Genomic DNA, 14336 nt, shown 5'->3' with positions numbered 1-14336 from the left:
TTTTGTCTTTCTTGAACTACACTGTTGGTTAAGGGCTTGTAAGTAAGCATTTCACGGTAAAGTCTACACTTGTATTCGGCGCATGTGACAAATAAAGAGTTTATTGGTCCCGTGTGGCTCAGTTGGTAGAGCATGGCGCTTGCAACGCCAGGGTTGTGGGTTCATTCCCCACGGGGGGACCAGGATGAATATGTATTAACTTTCCAATTTGTAAGTCGCTCTGGATAAGAGCGTCTGCTAAATGACTTAAATGTATTTGAAATATTTTTCGTAGTTTCTTACTCATAATGGTGAATTTGTGTGTACCCCTGTCAATCCTTAAAAGTCCATTGACCCGTGCGTCAATGTAATTAACATAATACAAATATCTAAATCTGTCAGTTTAAGCTAGAGATATATACAGAGCAGTTTGTCAKACCAGGAGGCATCCCGAAAWWCACATAGCATCCAAATGGATTGGCCTACAAGATGAGACTCTCATAAACAGCATGAACACAATGTTATTCTCCATTTTGTTCTACGACCCCCACAAGTCTCACGAAGGTAACCCGGTACTGGTTTAAGAAATGAATGGATATAAGGAATTATTGTTGTGCCAACAAAAAGAAAGGGGTTAAATGTTTTAAAAAATATATATATATAAAAAATCCTACCGGTCAAACGTTTTAGAACACCTACTCATTCAAGGTTTTTTCTTTATTTTTACTCTTTTCAAAATTGTAGAATAATAGTGAAGACATCAAAACAATGAAATAACACATTTGGAATAATGTATTAACCAAAAAAGTGTTAAACAAATCTGAGTTAAACATATTTGAGATTCTTCAAATAGCCACCCTTTGCCTTGATGTCAACTTTGTCTATGCAATCTCCATAGACAAACATTGGCAGCAAAAKGGCCTTAGTGAAGATSTCAGTGACTTTCACCGTGCACCRTCATAGRATGCCACCTTTCCGGAGAGTCAAATTTCTGCCCAGCTAGAGCTGCCCTGGTCAACTGTATGTGCTGTTATTGTGAAGTGGATACATCATGGAGCAACGGCTCAGCCCCGAAGTGGTAGGCCACACAAGCTCACAGAACGGACAGCCGAGTGCAAAAGCGCAGAGCGTGTGAAAAAATGATCTGTCCTCGGTTGCAACACTCACTACCGAGTTCCAAACTGTCTCTGGAAGCAATGTCTGCACAAGAACTGTTCATCAGGATCTTCACGAAATGGGTTTTCATGGCCGAGCAGCCACACAGAAGCCTAAGATCACCATACGCAATGCCAAGCGTTGACTGGATGGTGTAAATCTCACAGCCATTGGAGCAATGGAAACATGTTCTCTGGAGTGATGAATCATGCTTCACCATTTGGCAGTCCGATGTTTGATTAAATTCATGAATTTTATGACATAGAAGGGTGCAATTAATTGGGTAGAACATGCAATTTGATTTATTTTTCAATGGCAAAAGAAAATGGATAAAACACTTGCTATAATACGCATACTGTATAATAAGTGGATTGTTAAAATTGGGGGACAATATATAGAAAGTGCTGTAATTTCTAAAAGTGTCACCAGAATAAGATGAAAATTCCCTCGTATTAATGTTGACAGTCTGCATTTTAACCTCATAGTCACTGAATCATTTCAAATCCAAAGTGCAGGAGTCCAGAGTCAAATCCACCAAAAATGTGTCTCTGTCCCAATACTTTTGTAGCTCACTATATATACAGTATATTTCTGTGTGCATGCGTGCGTGCATTGCTATCGTACATGAGGTGTTTCTCTTCTTTCAAGGAAGGTGTATTTGTGGCCCTGGCAGTTGCTGGACAGTTTCAGTGCCACAGGTGTGGTATCAAGGGGATAGAGAAGAGGAAGCTGCTTTTGCATGACACTATTATTAGACACGTTAGAGAACCAGAAAACCACCTCAGATCAACTGATAACAGAATGTTGAAGTCTTAGTTGAATATTACAGATATCTAACGTTGTTTTAATCTGTCCTGGGAGGGACTACAGCTGTAATTTGGCTCCATAGATAACTCTGCCAAGCAGAAACACTCCAATCAGTAATGTCTTTGTATATAGGATGTGTCCTTGTCCCAGTATTAGTATCCAGCGGATGTAAAAAAAAAAGAACGACAACTTAAAGTGAAAAAGGACACACAGACATCACAGTATACACTTATATTCAAAGATACTGTACAAAATAAATCAATGAATGAAATAACATATCACCACAATGCTTGTATAATATTGAGAACAACAATACTAATCAATCATAATCAATAATGTATTGGATATATATGTAACATTATTACTGAAGAATACTATGCCATAAGCATCCCAGACCATTTTCTTTCTAATCTAGACACATCTATCTCTACAGTCCATCATGTGTTCTCACTGCTTCATCTGAAAAGAGGCAGAGACAGATACAGGTTATTACAATAATTGAGAGCAAAGTGGAACAACGTAGGTTACCTTGGCCCACAAGGAGTTTCTTATCTATCCTCTGTGTATATAATCATATTTGGAAGTTTCTCATCTCTCCTCTGTGTATATAATCATATTTGGAAGTTTCTCATCTCTCCTCTGTGTATATTAATCATATTGGAAGTTCTCATCTCTCCTCTGTGTATATAATCATATTTGGAAGTTTCTCATCTCTCCTCTGTTTATATATTCATATTTGAAGTGTCTCATCTCTCCTCTGTGTATATAATCATATTTGGAAGTTTCTCATCTCTCCTCTGTTTATATAATCATATTTGAAGTGTCTCATCTCTCCTCTGTGTATATAATCATATTTGGAAGTGTCTCATCTCTCCTCTGTGTATATAATCATATTTGGAAGTTTCTCATCTCTCCTCTGTGTAATAATCATATTTGGAAGTTTCTCATCTCTCTTCTGTGTATATAATCATATATTTGGAAGTTTCTCATCTCTCCTCTGTGTATATAATCATATTTGGAAGTTTCTCATCTCTCCTCTGTTATATAATCATATTTGGAAGTGTCTCATCTCTCCTTTGTGTACATAATCATATTTGGAAGTGTCTCATCTCTCCTCTGTGTATATAATCATATTTGGAAGTTTCTCACTTCTCCTCTGTTTATATAATCATATTTGGAAGTGTCTCATCTCTCCTTTGTGTACATAATCATATTTGGAAGTGTCTCATCTCTCCTCTGTGTATATAATCATATTTGGAAGTTTCTCATCTCTCCTCTGTGTATATAATCATGTTTGGAAGGAAAGGAGCAACTATCGCTCACAATCAAATCAAATCAAATTTTATTGGTCACTTACAATATTTAGCAGATGTTATTGCTGGTGTAGCAAAATGCTTGTGTTCAATTAAACACTTGATACATAATTGTTTATTTAAAATCATGACGTTTCAGCTGCCAATGGCCTTCATCAGAAGTCTACAATCACAATAAATAAGCGGTGTCAGTACCTTGACCAGGCTGAGTACTGTGCTGTAGGTGAGGAGAGAAGGAAGAGGATGATGAAGGAGGAGGTGGTGGACCACAGGCTGCTGAACTCATCCTCATTGTTGTCCGTGCAGCTCAGAGCGAAGCCCGCCTCAGGCTCAGTCAGTAGGATGTTCTCTGAGAACAGGGAGACAGGTGGTGAGGAACGGACATACACTTGTGTCTGCGTGTGTGCGTGTTCATGTGTGTTTGCGTGTTTGTGTGTGTTCATGTGTGTATGTGTATTTTACACCTGTATTAGTCTTTATCATATTCTAACAAATACAGCTACATGAGTTCAAATGATATGGACACACACAGACACACAGAGAATAAATTAAACTGAGCTGTGCAGACATTTCTTGTTCTAATATTAACATGCTATTAACATACATGTTATTAACATAACACTTCCACTCACATAATGTCAAACTACACCTATACACTAAATAGTACATCCGACCACCTTACTGGAAGCAGAGAACTACTATGTAGGCTCTTCAGTACTGTTGTGTCTTTTCATGCCAAAATAATTGTCTTCATTTTGTTTTTATACTGTATGTACAATAGACCAGTATATTTTCTAAGACTTAAAGTAATTGACATATGAACTCGAAACGATGTTAAATGCAGTATTGTTTATTAGCCAGTCTCCACATTAGGAAGATACATTGAACAATGACAAAGGACAACAATGGCAACACAAGGATGTGCAGTAGGACTGACGTCTTACAACACAGTAGACTGGACAATATCACATTAGACAACATATATGTCTATAGTCAACAAAACAATGACAACATTAACTTTAACTCAACAAGGACAACAATGAATGACATCAAAGAGGACAACAGGGGACAGGCCTAGTAATTGGCTATTCTGACCCACAGAGGAGTCAATAAGGAGAAACAACAACACAACACACACAGATTAAAATCCCTTGTCTTCACATGAGTTACCCAAGGACTTCGACACACTGTCCTCCTTAGCTGCGGTGTTGTTGTCCAAGCCGGCGTGCCTGACGGCGCATGTGAAAAGCACTTCTGTGTCCCACACGTTCTTGGCAGTGGTGAAGACGCTGGTGACAAGGTAGCTGCCTTTCTGGGTTTTCTGAGGAGGGCTGGTGACCCCCTCCTGATAAGTGTCATTGCCCACCTTCCATATGATGTAGACATCACAGAGAGACGGACTGACCACCAGGCACAACAGAGTCACTTCCCCCTCCATGGTGTCTTCCTTTGGAACAAGGTGAACGGACACTGAAGGGGCTTGACCTGAAAGAGGATTGATTTTAAGGAGAAACGTTACTCTCTTGTTCGTGTAACCCACAGGAGGTTGGTGGCACGTTAATTGGGGAGGATTGGCTCATGGTAATAGCTGGAGATGAATAAGTGGAATGGTGACAAATACATTAAACATGGTTTCCATGTGTTTGATGCCATTCCATTTACTACGTTCCAGCCATTATTATGAGTCGTCCTCCCACCAGCAACCTCCTGTGGATTAGGCACATATGAAAACCAGTATGTGAATATCAGTTTGAAATCAACCTAGTGGTCCTTAACCCTGGTTCTGGAGCAACACGGGGGTGTGCAGGTTTCTGTTCTAGTCCAACACTAACACACCTGAATCAACTAAGCAAAGGTGATGATTAGTTAATGATTAGTTGATTTGCTGACTCAGGTGTGTTAGCGCTGGGCTGCAGCAAAAGTCTGCACATCCTGTGTCTCCCTCTCAAGAACCTGGAGTATGTGACCACTTATCACAACCACATTGAGATGTCTTAGTGACCTACTACCTTTGGTGAAGCTGAGTTCCTGAATGACCGGTGTGTCTTCACCACTCTTCATGGCAGAACACTGGACTTTGTTCACATTGGTCCACTTCGTCTGGTCTATGGTCAGAGTACTGACCCTGCTGTTCAGGTTGCCCTTTGATTCAATAGGTTTCAGATCGATGTGATCTGTTTGTTTCTGTCCGTTGACGTGCCAGGTGATTTTGGTACCAGACACTGTGTCCTGGTCTGTACCACTGATGACACAGTCCAGCACTGCTTGGTTGTCAAGGAATACCTCTCTCACACGCGGTGAGTTCAGAGTCACCGTCAGTGCTTCTGAAAAGGGAGAGAAGCAATGGGAAAGAAATCATGACATGTTTCTGATGAGGAACTACACTAAATAATAGATATACTGTATGTGAGCATGACATCAATTGTAGTACAGTCTTCTCCTATATACAGACCTGTTTTGGAAATTGTCTTGATGGTGGTTTGTCCCTGGTGCTGCACCACACAGCTGTACTTGACCTTGTTGTTCCAGTCAGTGTTGTTGACCTTCAGCAGACTGCTGCCTGAGTAGAGGCCTGACGGCTGTTTGCCTACAGTAGTGATCTGGCCCTCCACCTCCATGTCATTCTTCTTCCAGGTGACAGTGACTTTATTTGGGGTGAAATCTTCAATCATACACATCAGGTACTGGGTGGTGCCAATGGGCCCCGACAGCAAAGACACTGTTGGAGACTTTGGGACTGTGTAGCGGCAGGTAAAAAAAATGTCTGCATGTTAATTTAACCCCTTATTGAAATAAGACATCCAGGGTAAACACCAAGTATCATTTGATAATCAGGTTTTCTAAACATAAATAGTTTACATCACAAACATTAAAATGCAATCTTTAGAAAAATAGAACCAACTTCATAAAAAAATACAATATAATGACCACATCTTACCTGGTTTATTGATGACTGCTGTCTTTCCACCTCYAGGATGTTCCACAGAACAAATGAAAGACTTTGAGTTTTCCCAGACGTTCTCAGCCACACGGAGCTGACTGACTCCTGTGTAGGCTCCCCCACTCTGGACTGCCGGGTACTGGACGAAGTCCGTCAGCGCACTCCCGCTGTCGTCTGTCCACTTGAAGGTGATTGAGGAAGGTGAAAAGCCGGTAGCGAGACAACCGATGCTGTAGACATTATTAGAAGCRGTTCCACAGTTCATAAGAGGGAATAGAGTAGGGGAGGCTGTGGCTGCTGCAAGAAAGAAAGAAAGAAAGGTAACACTTGATTTGAATGTACAAAATGACCAGGTAACTACTAGGAATTACCCTGGTAAAATGGTCATTACACAGTTATAACCTGAGAACTACTTGTTCATTTAATCTTGCACTATAAGGCACCATTTAGTTCCATGTAGTTGGTTGTCTTGTATTCTTTGATGTGTAACTACCACTWYGTTTCTAGTATATTAGTTGTATGTACAGGATAGGATACAAATACACCATCTACAAAAACCTTACTTTCAGGTTCCTTCTCAACAATGCTACAACAAGAAGAAATACTAAAAGATAAGAATACGAACATAAAGTAAGTGGCTCAGTAGAATAGAATAAACATTTTAGAAAAGGCATTATACAGTAAGGCACAATTAAAAACACATTAACACATTCAATTGTAGACACATTTACCAGTGAAAACAGAACTGTAAAATAAAACATACTGTTTCTCTAATAAAACATTTTAATGTAATTATTTTTATGGATTAAGGTGATGCCAATTAACTCTCAATTCAATATAGGCTAAGATGAACTCTTATTATTATACCTATAATCAGTTTATGTGTTTGACTCCCATATGAATAGCCTACATTTTAATTTTCACATGGTCATTTTTGACCTAAAGCAAAGCATACATAATCCACTAAATAAACATCAATCGCAAAAAGTGAAAGACGTATGTGGACAGATGAACAAACAATATACTGCTTTTTCTAGGTGTGCTACACAAACAACGTTATCCAAGTAGTAATGTCTACTTTTCTCCATAAAACAATGATTTATCTACAAACTACAACAATTTGATTGCATTAAAAAACACACAAAAACAATGGCTTACCTGATGAGACTGTGACCATTGTCCCTTTCCCCCAATAGTCAAAGTAGCTATACACAGCGTGACAAGGGCGTATGCCAAGCAATACAAAAACTACCCTCTTTACACCAATCGGTTTCAACTAATCTTGATAACTTCAAAGTACATTGGTTTGTAAAAACAAATCTAAATAGATACTACATTGTCACAGAGTCACACTTGGTCAACAATGTATTTCCACAATATGTAACATTTTCTCTTAGACTGTACATTTCTGAGGAAGGAATGGTTTTCTATTTATAAGACGTGAGGAAACACATTTCTGCATCATTCTACAACAGCAGAACCTAGAATTTGAGGAACTATTTGACTTTCAAGGAAATAAGCAAATTTATGTAAACCATTTCTTTAGTGGACTATGAACAGGTCTATTCAATGACATTTAGCATTTGAAAAATGCAAAAGACAAAAATATGTTCTTTCTACACTCAAAATAGAATGGGAAAATTAAACATTCGATGGATATCATACATTTAAGTTTGCTTACCTGTTGAGACGGTGACTTGTGTCCCTTTACCCCAGTAGTCAAAAGCATCACAGTGCTATGTCTCCATTCACTGCCTGTACAAAAACCCTGCACTTCAATAGGCAGCTTTAAAGTCACGATTCTGAATCCAACGGAATAAAATATAATGCAATATCGTAATACTATCATACACCTGATTCCTTAAGGACAGATGTTGTGAATTCCGTTTTGTATACATTAAAAAAAAAATGATGCTCAGGTCCATGTCATGACATCACTCCATCAAATTATACTTTTTTAAAATGTAAAACAATTTACAATGGCGTTATATCAATATCAGACGATCATTGGAAGAATATTGTATGGTTTCTCCCCATTGTCCCAATCCTCATGCAGATATAATGCAGGTTTTGTCTCTGAGGTTTTTGTTCAGCCTCATTTCACTGTGCCCCCCAGCCCCCCCATATCACAGTGATATACCCCAGCACAAAAACACCTCCTTCTCATCTCCATAGGGATTCCATATGACTCTGCTCTCAGYGAGGTATAAGAAACATAAAACCATCCATAATACAATATAATATAACAATACTAAAGACTCTTACAGTATCATATTCATCTTTGATTTGGTGGATTATTGTTTCTGACAAAAGGTGTATCCATTGTCAGTTTTGTAACAGTTGTTTGCAAATGTATGGATTTAAGTGTTGCAGTATAAAACCAAATATCATGGCTATGGCCAAAATCATGTTTATGGTGAGGTTTCATYAGGGTTACATTGGTACCATTGTCSTGGGRGGTGWTTATTTGACYTGTTCAGTGTTGATGTGTCCATACAGGAGCAAAGGGGTTTTTGTACGGCGTAATATCACTGTGRCCCCCGTATAGTCACAGTGATACACACCATAACAAAAACTCCCACCAGTACCACACACCTGCTCTATGAGGACAGCAACACATTCAGATGGTTGTGGATAGGTGATAATACACACATCTATTATTTCTTAGAATATTTTACCTTCATGAAACTGTAATGTAATATATATTATAGAAAATGTATTTATTATTTTGAATTAGAACATTTTACCTAAATCTTGCTATTACAATTCTTTATAACTGATATATACCTTTCTTACAATAAGCCTTTCTTACAATAATGTTTTAATTTTCACCTAACTCAACATAATTGTTATTTATTCAGCATTAGTATGAATGGTTTAACCTTCATTAATAGTTGTTATGTGGTCAGCATCATTATGAATGGTTTAACCTTTAATAGTTGTTAATTTATTTCAGCATTCATTATGAATGATTTAACCTTTAATAGTTGTTATTTAGTCAGCATCATTATGAATGGTTTAACCTTTAATAGTTGTTATTTAGTCAGCATCATTATGAATGGTTTTAAACTTTTAAAAGTTGTTATTTAGTCAGATTCATTATGAATGATTTAACCTTTAATAGTTGTTAATTAGTCAGCGTCATTATGAATGGTTTAACTTTAATAGTTGTTATTAGTCAGTATCATTATGAATGGTTTAACCTTTAATAGTTGTTATTAGTCAGTATCATTATGAATGGTTTAACCTTTAATAGTTGTTATGTGTCAGCATCATTATGAATGGTTTACCTTTAATAGTTGTTATTTAGTCAGTATCATTATGAATGGTTTAACCTTAATAGTTGTTAATTATTCAGAATCATTATGAATGATTAACCTTTAATAGTTTATTTGTCAGCATCATTATGAATGGTTTACCTTTAATAGTTGTTATTAAGTCAGCATCATTATGAATGGTTTAACCTTAATAGTTGTTATTTAGTCAGCTCTTATTATGAATGTTTAACCTTTAATAGTTGTTATTTAGTCTGCATCATTATGAATGGTTTAACCTTTAATAGTTGTTATTTAGTCACATCATTATGAATGGTTTTAACCTTTATAGTTGTTATTATGTCAGCATCATTATGAATGGTTTAACCTTTAATAGTTGTTATTTAGTCAGCATCATTATGAATGGTTTAACCTTTAATAGTTGTTATTAGTCAGCATCATTATGAATGGTTTAACCTTTAATAGTTGTTATTTAGTAATATCATTATGAATGGTTTAACCTTTAATAGTTGTTATTTAGTCAGCATCATTATGAATGGTTTAACCTTTAATCGTTATTTAGTCAGCATCATTATGAATGGTTTAACCTTTAATAGTTGTTATTAGTCAGCATCATTATGAATGGTTTAACCTTAATAGTTGTTATTTAGTCAGCATCATTATGAATGGTTTACCTTTAATAGTTGTTATTTAGTCAGCATCATTATGAATGGTTTAACCTTTAATAGTTGTTTATTTAGTCAGCATCATTATGAATGGTTTAACCTTTAATAGTTGTTATGTGTCAGTATCATTATGAATGGTTTAACCTTTATAAGTTGTTATTTAGTCAGCATCATTATGAATGGTTTAACCTTTAATAGTTGTATTTAGTCAGCATCATTATGAATGGTTTAACCTTTAATAGTTGTTATAGTCAGCATCATTATGAATGGTTTAACCTTTAATATTTGTTATTTAGTCAGCATCATAATGAATGTTTTTAACCTTTATAGTTGTTAATTAGTCAGCATCATTATGAATGGTTTAACCTTTAAATGTTGTTATTTAGTCAGCATCATTATGAATGGTTTAACCTTTAAAGTGTTATTTATTCAGCATCATTATGAATGGTTTAACCTTTAATAGTTGTTATGTTGTCAGATCATTATGAATGATTAACCTTTAATAGTTTGTTTATTAGTCAGCATCATTATGAATGATTAAACCTTTAATAGTTGTTATTTAGTCAGATTCATTATGAATGGTTTAACCTTTAATAGTTGTTATGTGGTCAGTATCATTATGAATGTTTAACCTTTAATAGTTGTTATATTAGTCAGCATCATTATGAATGGTTTAACCTTTAATAGTTGTTATTTAGTCAGCATCATTATGAATGGTTTAACCTTTAATAGTTGTTATTTGGTCAGTATCATTATGAATGTTTAACCTTTAATAGTTGTTATTTAGTCAGATCATTATGAATGGTTTAACCTTTAATAGTTGTTATTTAGTCAGCATCATTATGAATGGTTTAACCTTTAATAGTTGTTATTTGTCAGCATCATTATGAATGGTTTAACCTTTTAATAGTTGTTATGTGTCAAGTTATCATTATGAAATGGTTTAACCTTTAATAGCTGTTAATTATGTCAGCATCATTATGAATGGTTTAACCTTTAATAGTTGTTATTTAGTCAGTATCATTATGAATGGTTTAACCTTTAATAGTTGTTAATTAGTCAGCGTCATTATGAATGATTTGGATGTTCACAATCGTTATCACTAATTTAACAAAGAACAAACTTTGTATCGCTTAATTAAAAAATCTACTTATAACTTGCTTATAAACATGAAACAATTTTGTACTTACATGCACATGTCTGTTATTCATGGTTAAAATATGATTGCAGATACATGATTCTAATTATGTAGAAAGCTTTTCAGACAGTTTTTCTCATTCCCAGGAAGTGTCTATTTTGACTGTGACAATGTGAACTGGGTAATCCTTAGGGAACGATGGTTTCATGTGACAGACATCTTTGTTGTTTTTGTACAGGTCATGCTTGCTTCACACCACTGTGTGTCATATCTGACACAGTAATACACAGCTGTGTCTTCAGTTTGAATTCTCTGCCCTTCTAAAGTCACTATGTTGTTGGAACCATCTTTGGAGATGCTGAACCTGCTTTTCAAAGAATCCTTGGAGTCTCCATCTGAACCATTCTATAGATTTATCTACAGGATGTCTAATCCAGTCTGTGGTAYAGCTCTCATCACAGATAAAATACCCAGATACCTTACAGGTGATGCTCCATGACTCTCCTGGCTTTACAACCATTGAGCTTGGCTGCTGAGTTCTGGGTCAACAWTACCGTGCACACCTGTGGGGGGATTGAGATATTTGAAAATGGTCTAACATCAGGTACATGATAAGTTGATGAAGCTTGATTGTGTTATAGTAATATTTATTTAAAAAATAAACAGGAGGCAGGTGCAAGCAGCAGAATCAGAGATGCAGGGAACATGGTTTGTGTGGAAGCTGAAGTGATGGGAACAATACTTATTTACTCCAACTAGGTGAAGGAGAGACAGACCCTTCTACATATACTGTACAAAGAGGGGAATTGATTTGCATCMAAGTCTGAGATTYAGGATTAATGCAGAAGTACAGTTAGTAAATTACTAGTACCAATGTGACATGTTGAGTAGAACATACTTTTTATCGTAATAATACAATTATTTCTTATGGAATGCATTGTGCAGCATTATGAATGGTTCTGTTCTGCTCGTGGTGTACAGTATGTTATTCTAATCATTATCATTGATGCACAGATGGAGATMATCTAACTATCGGTGTCCACCAAAGRTACAGTATAYACAGTACATGGYCTATTACTCTTTTCATATAACAGTAAAAATCTGCTATCAAAATKCCCTGTTTAYATTTCATTATGCTCAAYGAGGACATTAATTCCTACCAGTAATTCAAACCCCTGATTGGWTTAGACTGATATACAAGTGAATGTAAATAAGCTGTCATCAAGATTATATTTACTGACTAACATGGCCAGRGGGGTTTAAGCTTCATTGAGCTTGATGAGGAAYGGTATGCTGTGAATACACTTATGCTGGATCCTCAGTTTATTGTCTGTCTTACATACCATTAAGACTACTCCAGTGAGAGAAGTGCTTGATCAGTTTATGTACAGCCCTGCAGCCTCCTGTGTCACTGTGTCTCTGGCACAATAATAAACAGCAGAGTCTTCAGTCTTCAGGCTGTTCATCTGGAGATACACCTGTTTCATGCTATTGTCTCTGGAGATGGTGAACCGACCCTGAACAGACTGGGGGTAGTAAGTGCTTCTGCTGTCATGGGTAATAGTTGCAACCCACTCCAGTCCTTTCCCAGGAGCCTGTCTGATCCAAGCCATCCTGTAGTTATTCATGTCTAAATCAGAGGCTGTGCAGGTCAGTTTGTGTGGTTCTTCAGGCTTTTTAACTACTGGTCCAGACTGAATCAGCCTCTGACCATGAACACCTGTTGATAAAAAGAGAGTATTTCAAACTTGAAGAGCTTTTAAGTACACACAACCATCTGTTGAAAGTAAAAACAAAGTGTTTACCTGACAGTCCTATAACCATTAGCAGTAGCCCTATTATGTAATCTTTGTTAAACATGTTTGACTATTKTCAGTGTCTATCACTCAGTCTAGTATTCAAAGCTTCAGCCCCTCTCTTCCACTCTGCAGTGAGATAAGTAGTGATGGAAGAGGCCAGAGTTTTGCATTGACTCCTCCTCACAGGGTGGGAAGATCACAAAGAGATTAAATAGAGAACTCAGAGATGGGGAACATGTTCTGGATACTTTGACAATTACTTGTTTGTGTGACAAGACTGGGCAAGCGATAGTTTGATTGTGTAGTTTGAATGTTAGATGCTGGAGTCTTTTATTGTGTAGTGCTTTGTGATATTGTTGTATTATTTACAGTAACAGTAATGATCCTCAGTATTATTCTAGTGTGACACAAAGAAAGTAATACACCACCTATCCATGTTGTTAGGGGTTTTTATACAGCTGCTTCACCAGCTTCAATCAGTGTGTCTGTCAAACACAATAATAAACAGCAGAGTCCTCTGATCCCAGACTCTTGGCCTCTAAGAGCTGTGTGCTTGTGGAGAAGTCCTCATTCAGGGTGAACTATCCTTAGTATGAGTAGTCTGGAACATCTGTTTAGCCAGAGTCAACGCTCCCAATCCACTTCAGAGTTTTGCCTGGTTTCTGCCTTATGCAGTGCATGAAGAACCTTGCCATTGTAAACTCAGAGATTTAACAGTATCTCCTCGTCTTTTCACATGAGAATGTGACTGATCCAGTCTGATATCACAACAACACCTGCAAAACAAGAACATTCAGTTGAAGATATGGCATTTACACAAATTTTGAGTTGAAGAATGAGGAACCTAGAGGGACTTAGGAAAATTACAATGGGCTCAGAACAGGGTGCATGGCTGGCCCTTAAATGTACACGGAGAGCTAACATTAATGATATGCATGTCAATCTCTCATGGCTCAAAGTGGAGGAGAGATTGACTTCACCACTACTTGTTTTTGTAAGAAGTGTTGAGATGCTGAATGCACCGAGGTGTCTGTTTAAACTACTAGCACACAGCTCGGACACCCATGTATACCCCACAAGACATGCCACCAGAGGTCTCTTCACAGTCCCCAAGTCAAGAACAGACAATGGGAGGTGCAGAGTGATACATAGAGCCATACATGGAACTCTATTCCACATCAGGCAACTGATGCAAGCAGTAGAATCAGATTTAAAAAACAGATAAAAAACATCTTATGGAACAGCAGGGACTGTGAAGAGATAC

The 14336-nt window shown here is 36.9% G+C and overlaps 1 gene segment (V, D, J or C); it reads right to left on the bottom strand.

The window, feature by feature from the left end:
• Nucleotides 1-681: 681 nt before the first annotated feature.
• Nucleotides 682-7642, bottom strand: LOC112073079 (immunoglobulin heavy constant mu-like). The segment is given in 7 exon segments: nucleotides 682-2400; nucleotides 3450-3603; nucleotides 4425-4739; nucleotides 5261-5578; nucleotides 5707-5991; nucleotides 6193-6492; nucleotides 7354-7642. Coding segments are annotated over 7 exon segments (1395 nt in total).
• Nucleotides 7643-14336: the final 6694 nt, after the last annotated feature.

This window comes from Salvelinus sp. IW2-2015, unplaced genomic scaffold (assembly GCF_002910315.2).
Source record: "Salvelinus sp. IW2-2015 unplaced genomic scaffold, ASM291031v2 Un_scaffold2138, whole genome shotgun sequence".
NCBI lineage: Eukaryota > Metazoa > Chordata > Actinopteri > Salmoniformes > Salmonidae > Salvelinus > Salvelinus sp. IW2-2015.
Note: the sequence above shows the minus strand (reverse complement) of the source record. Positions and strands in the feature narration are given on the sequence as shown.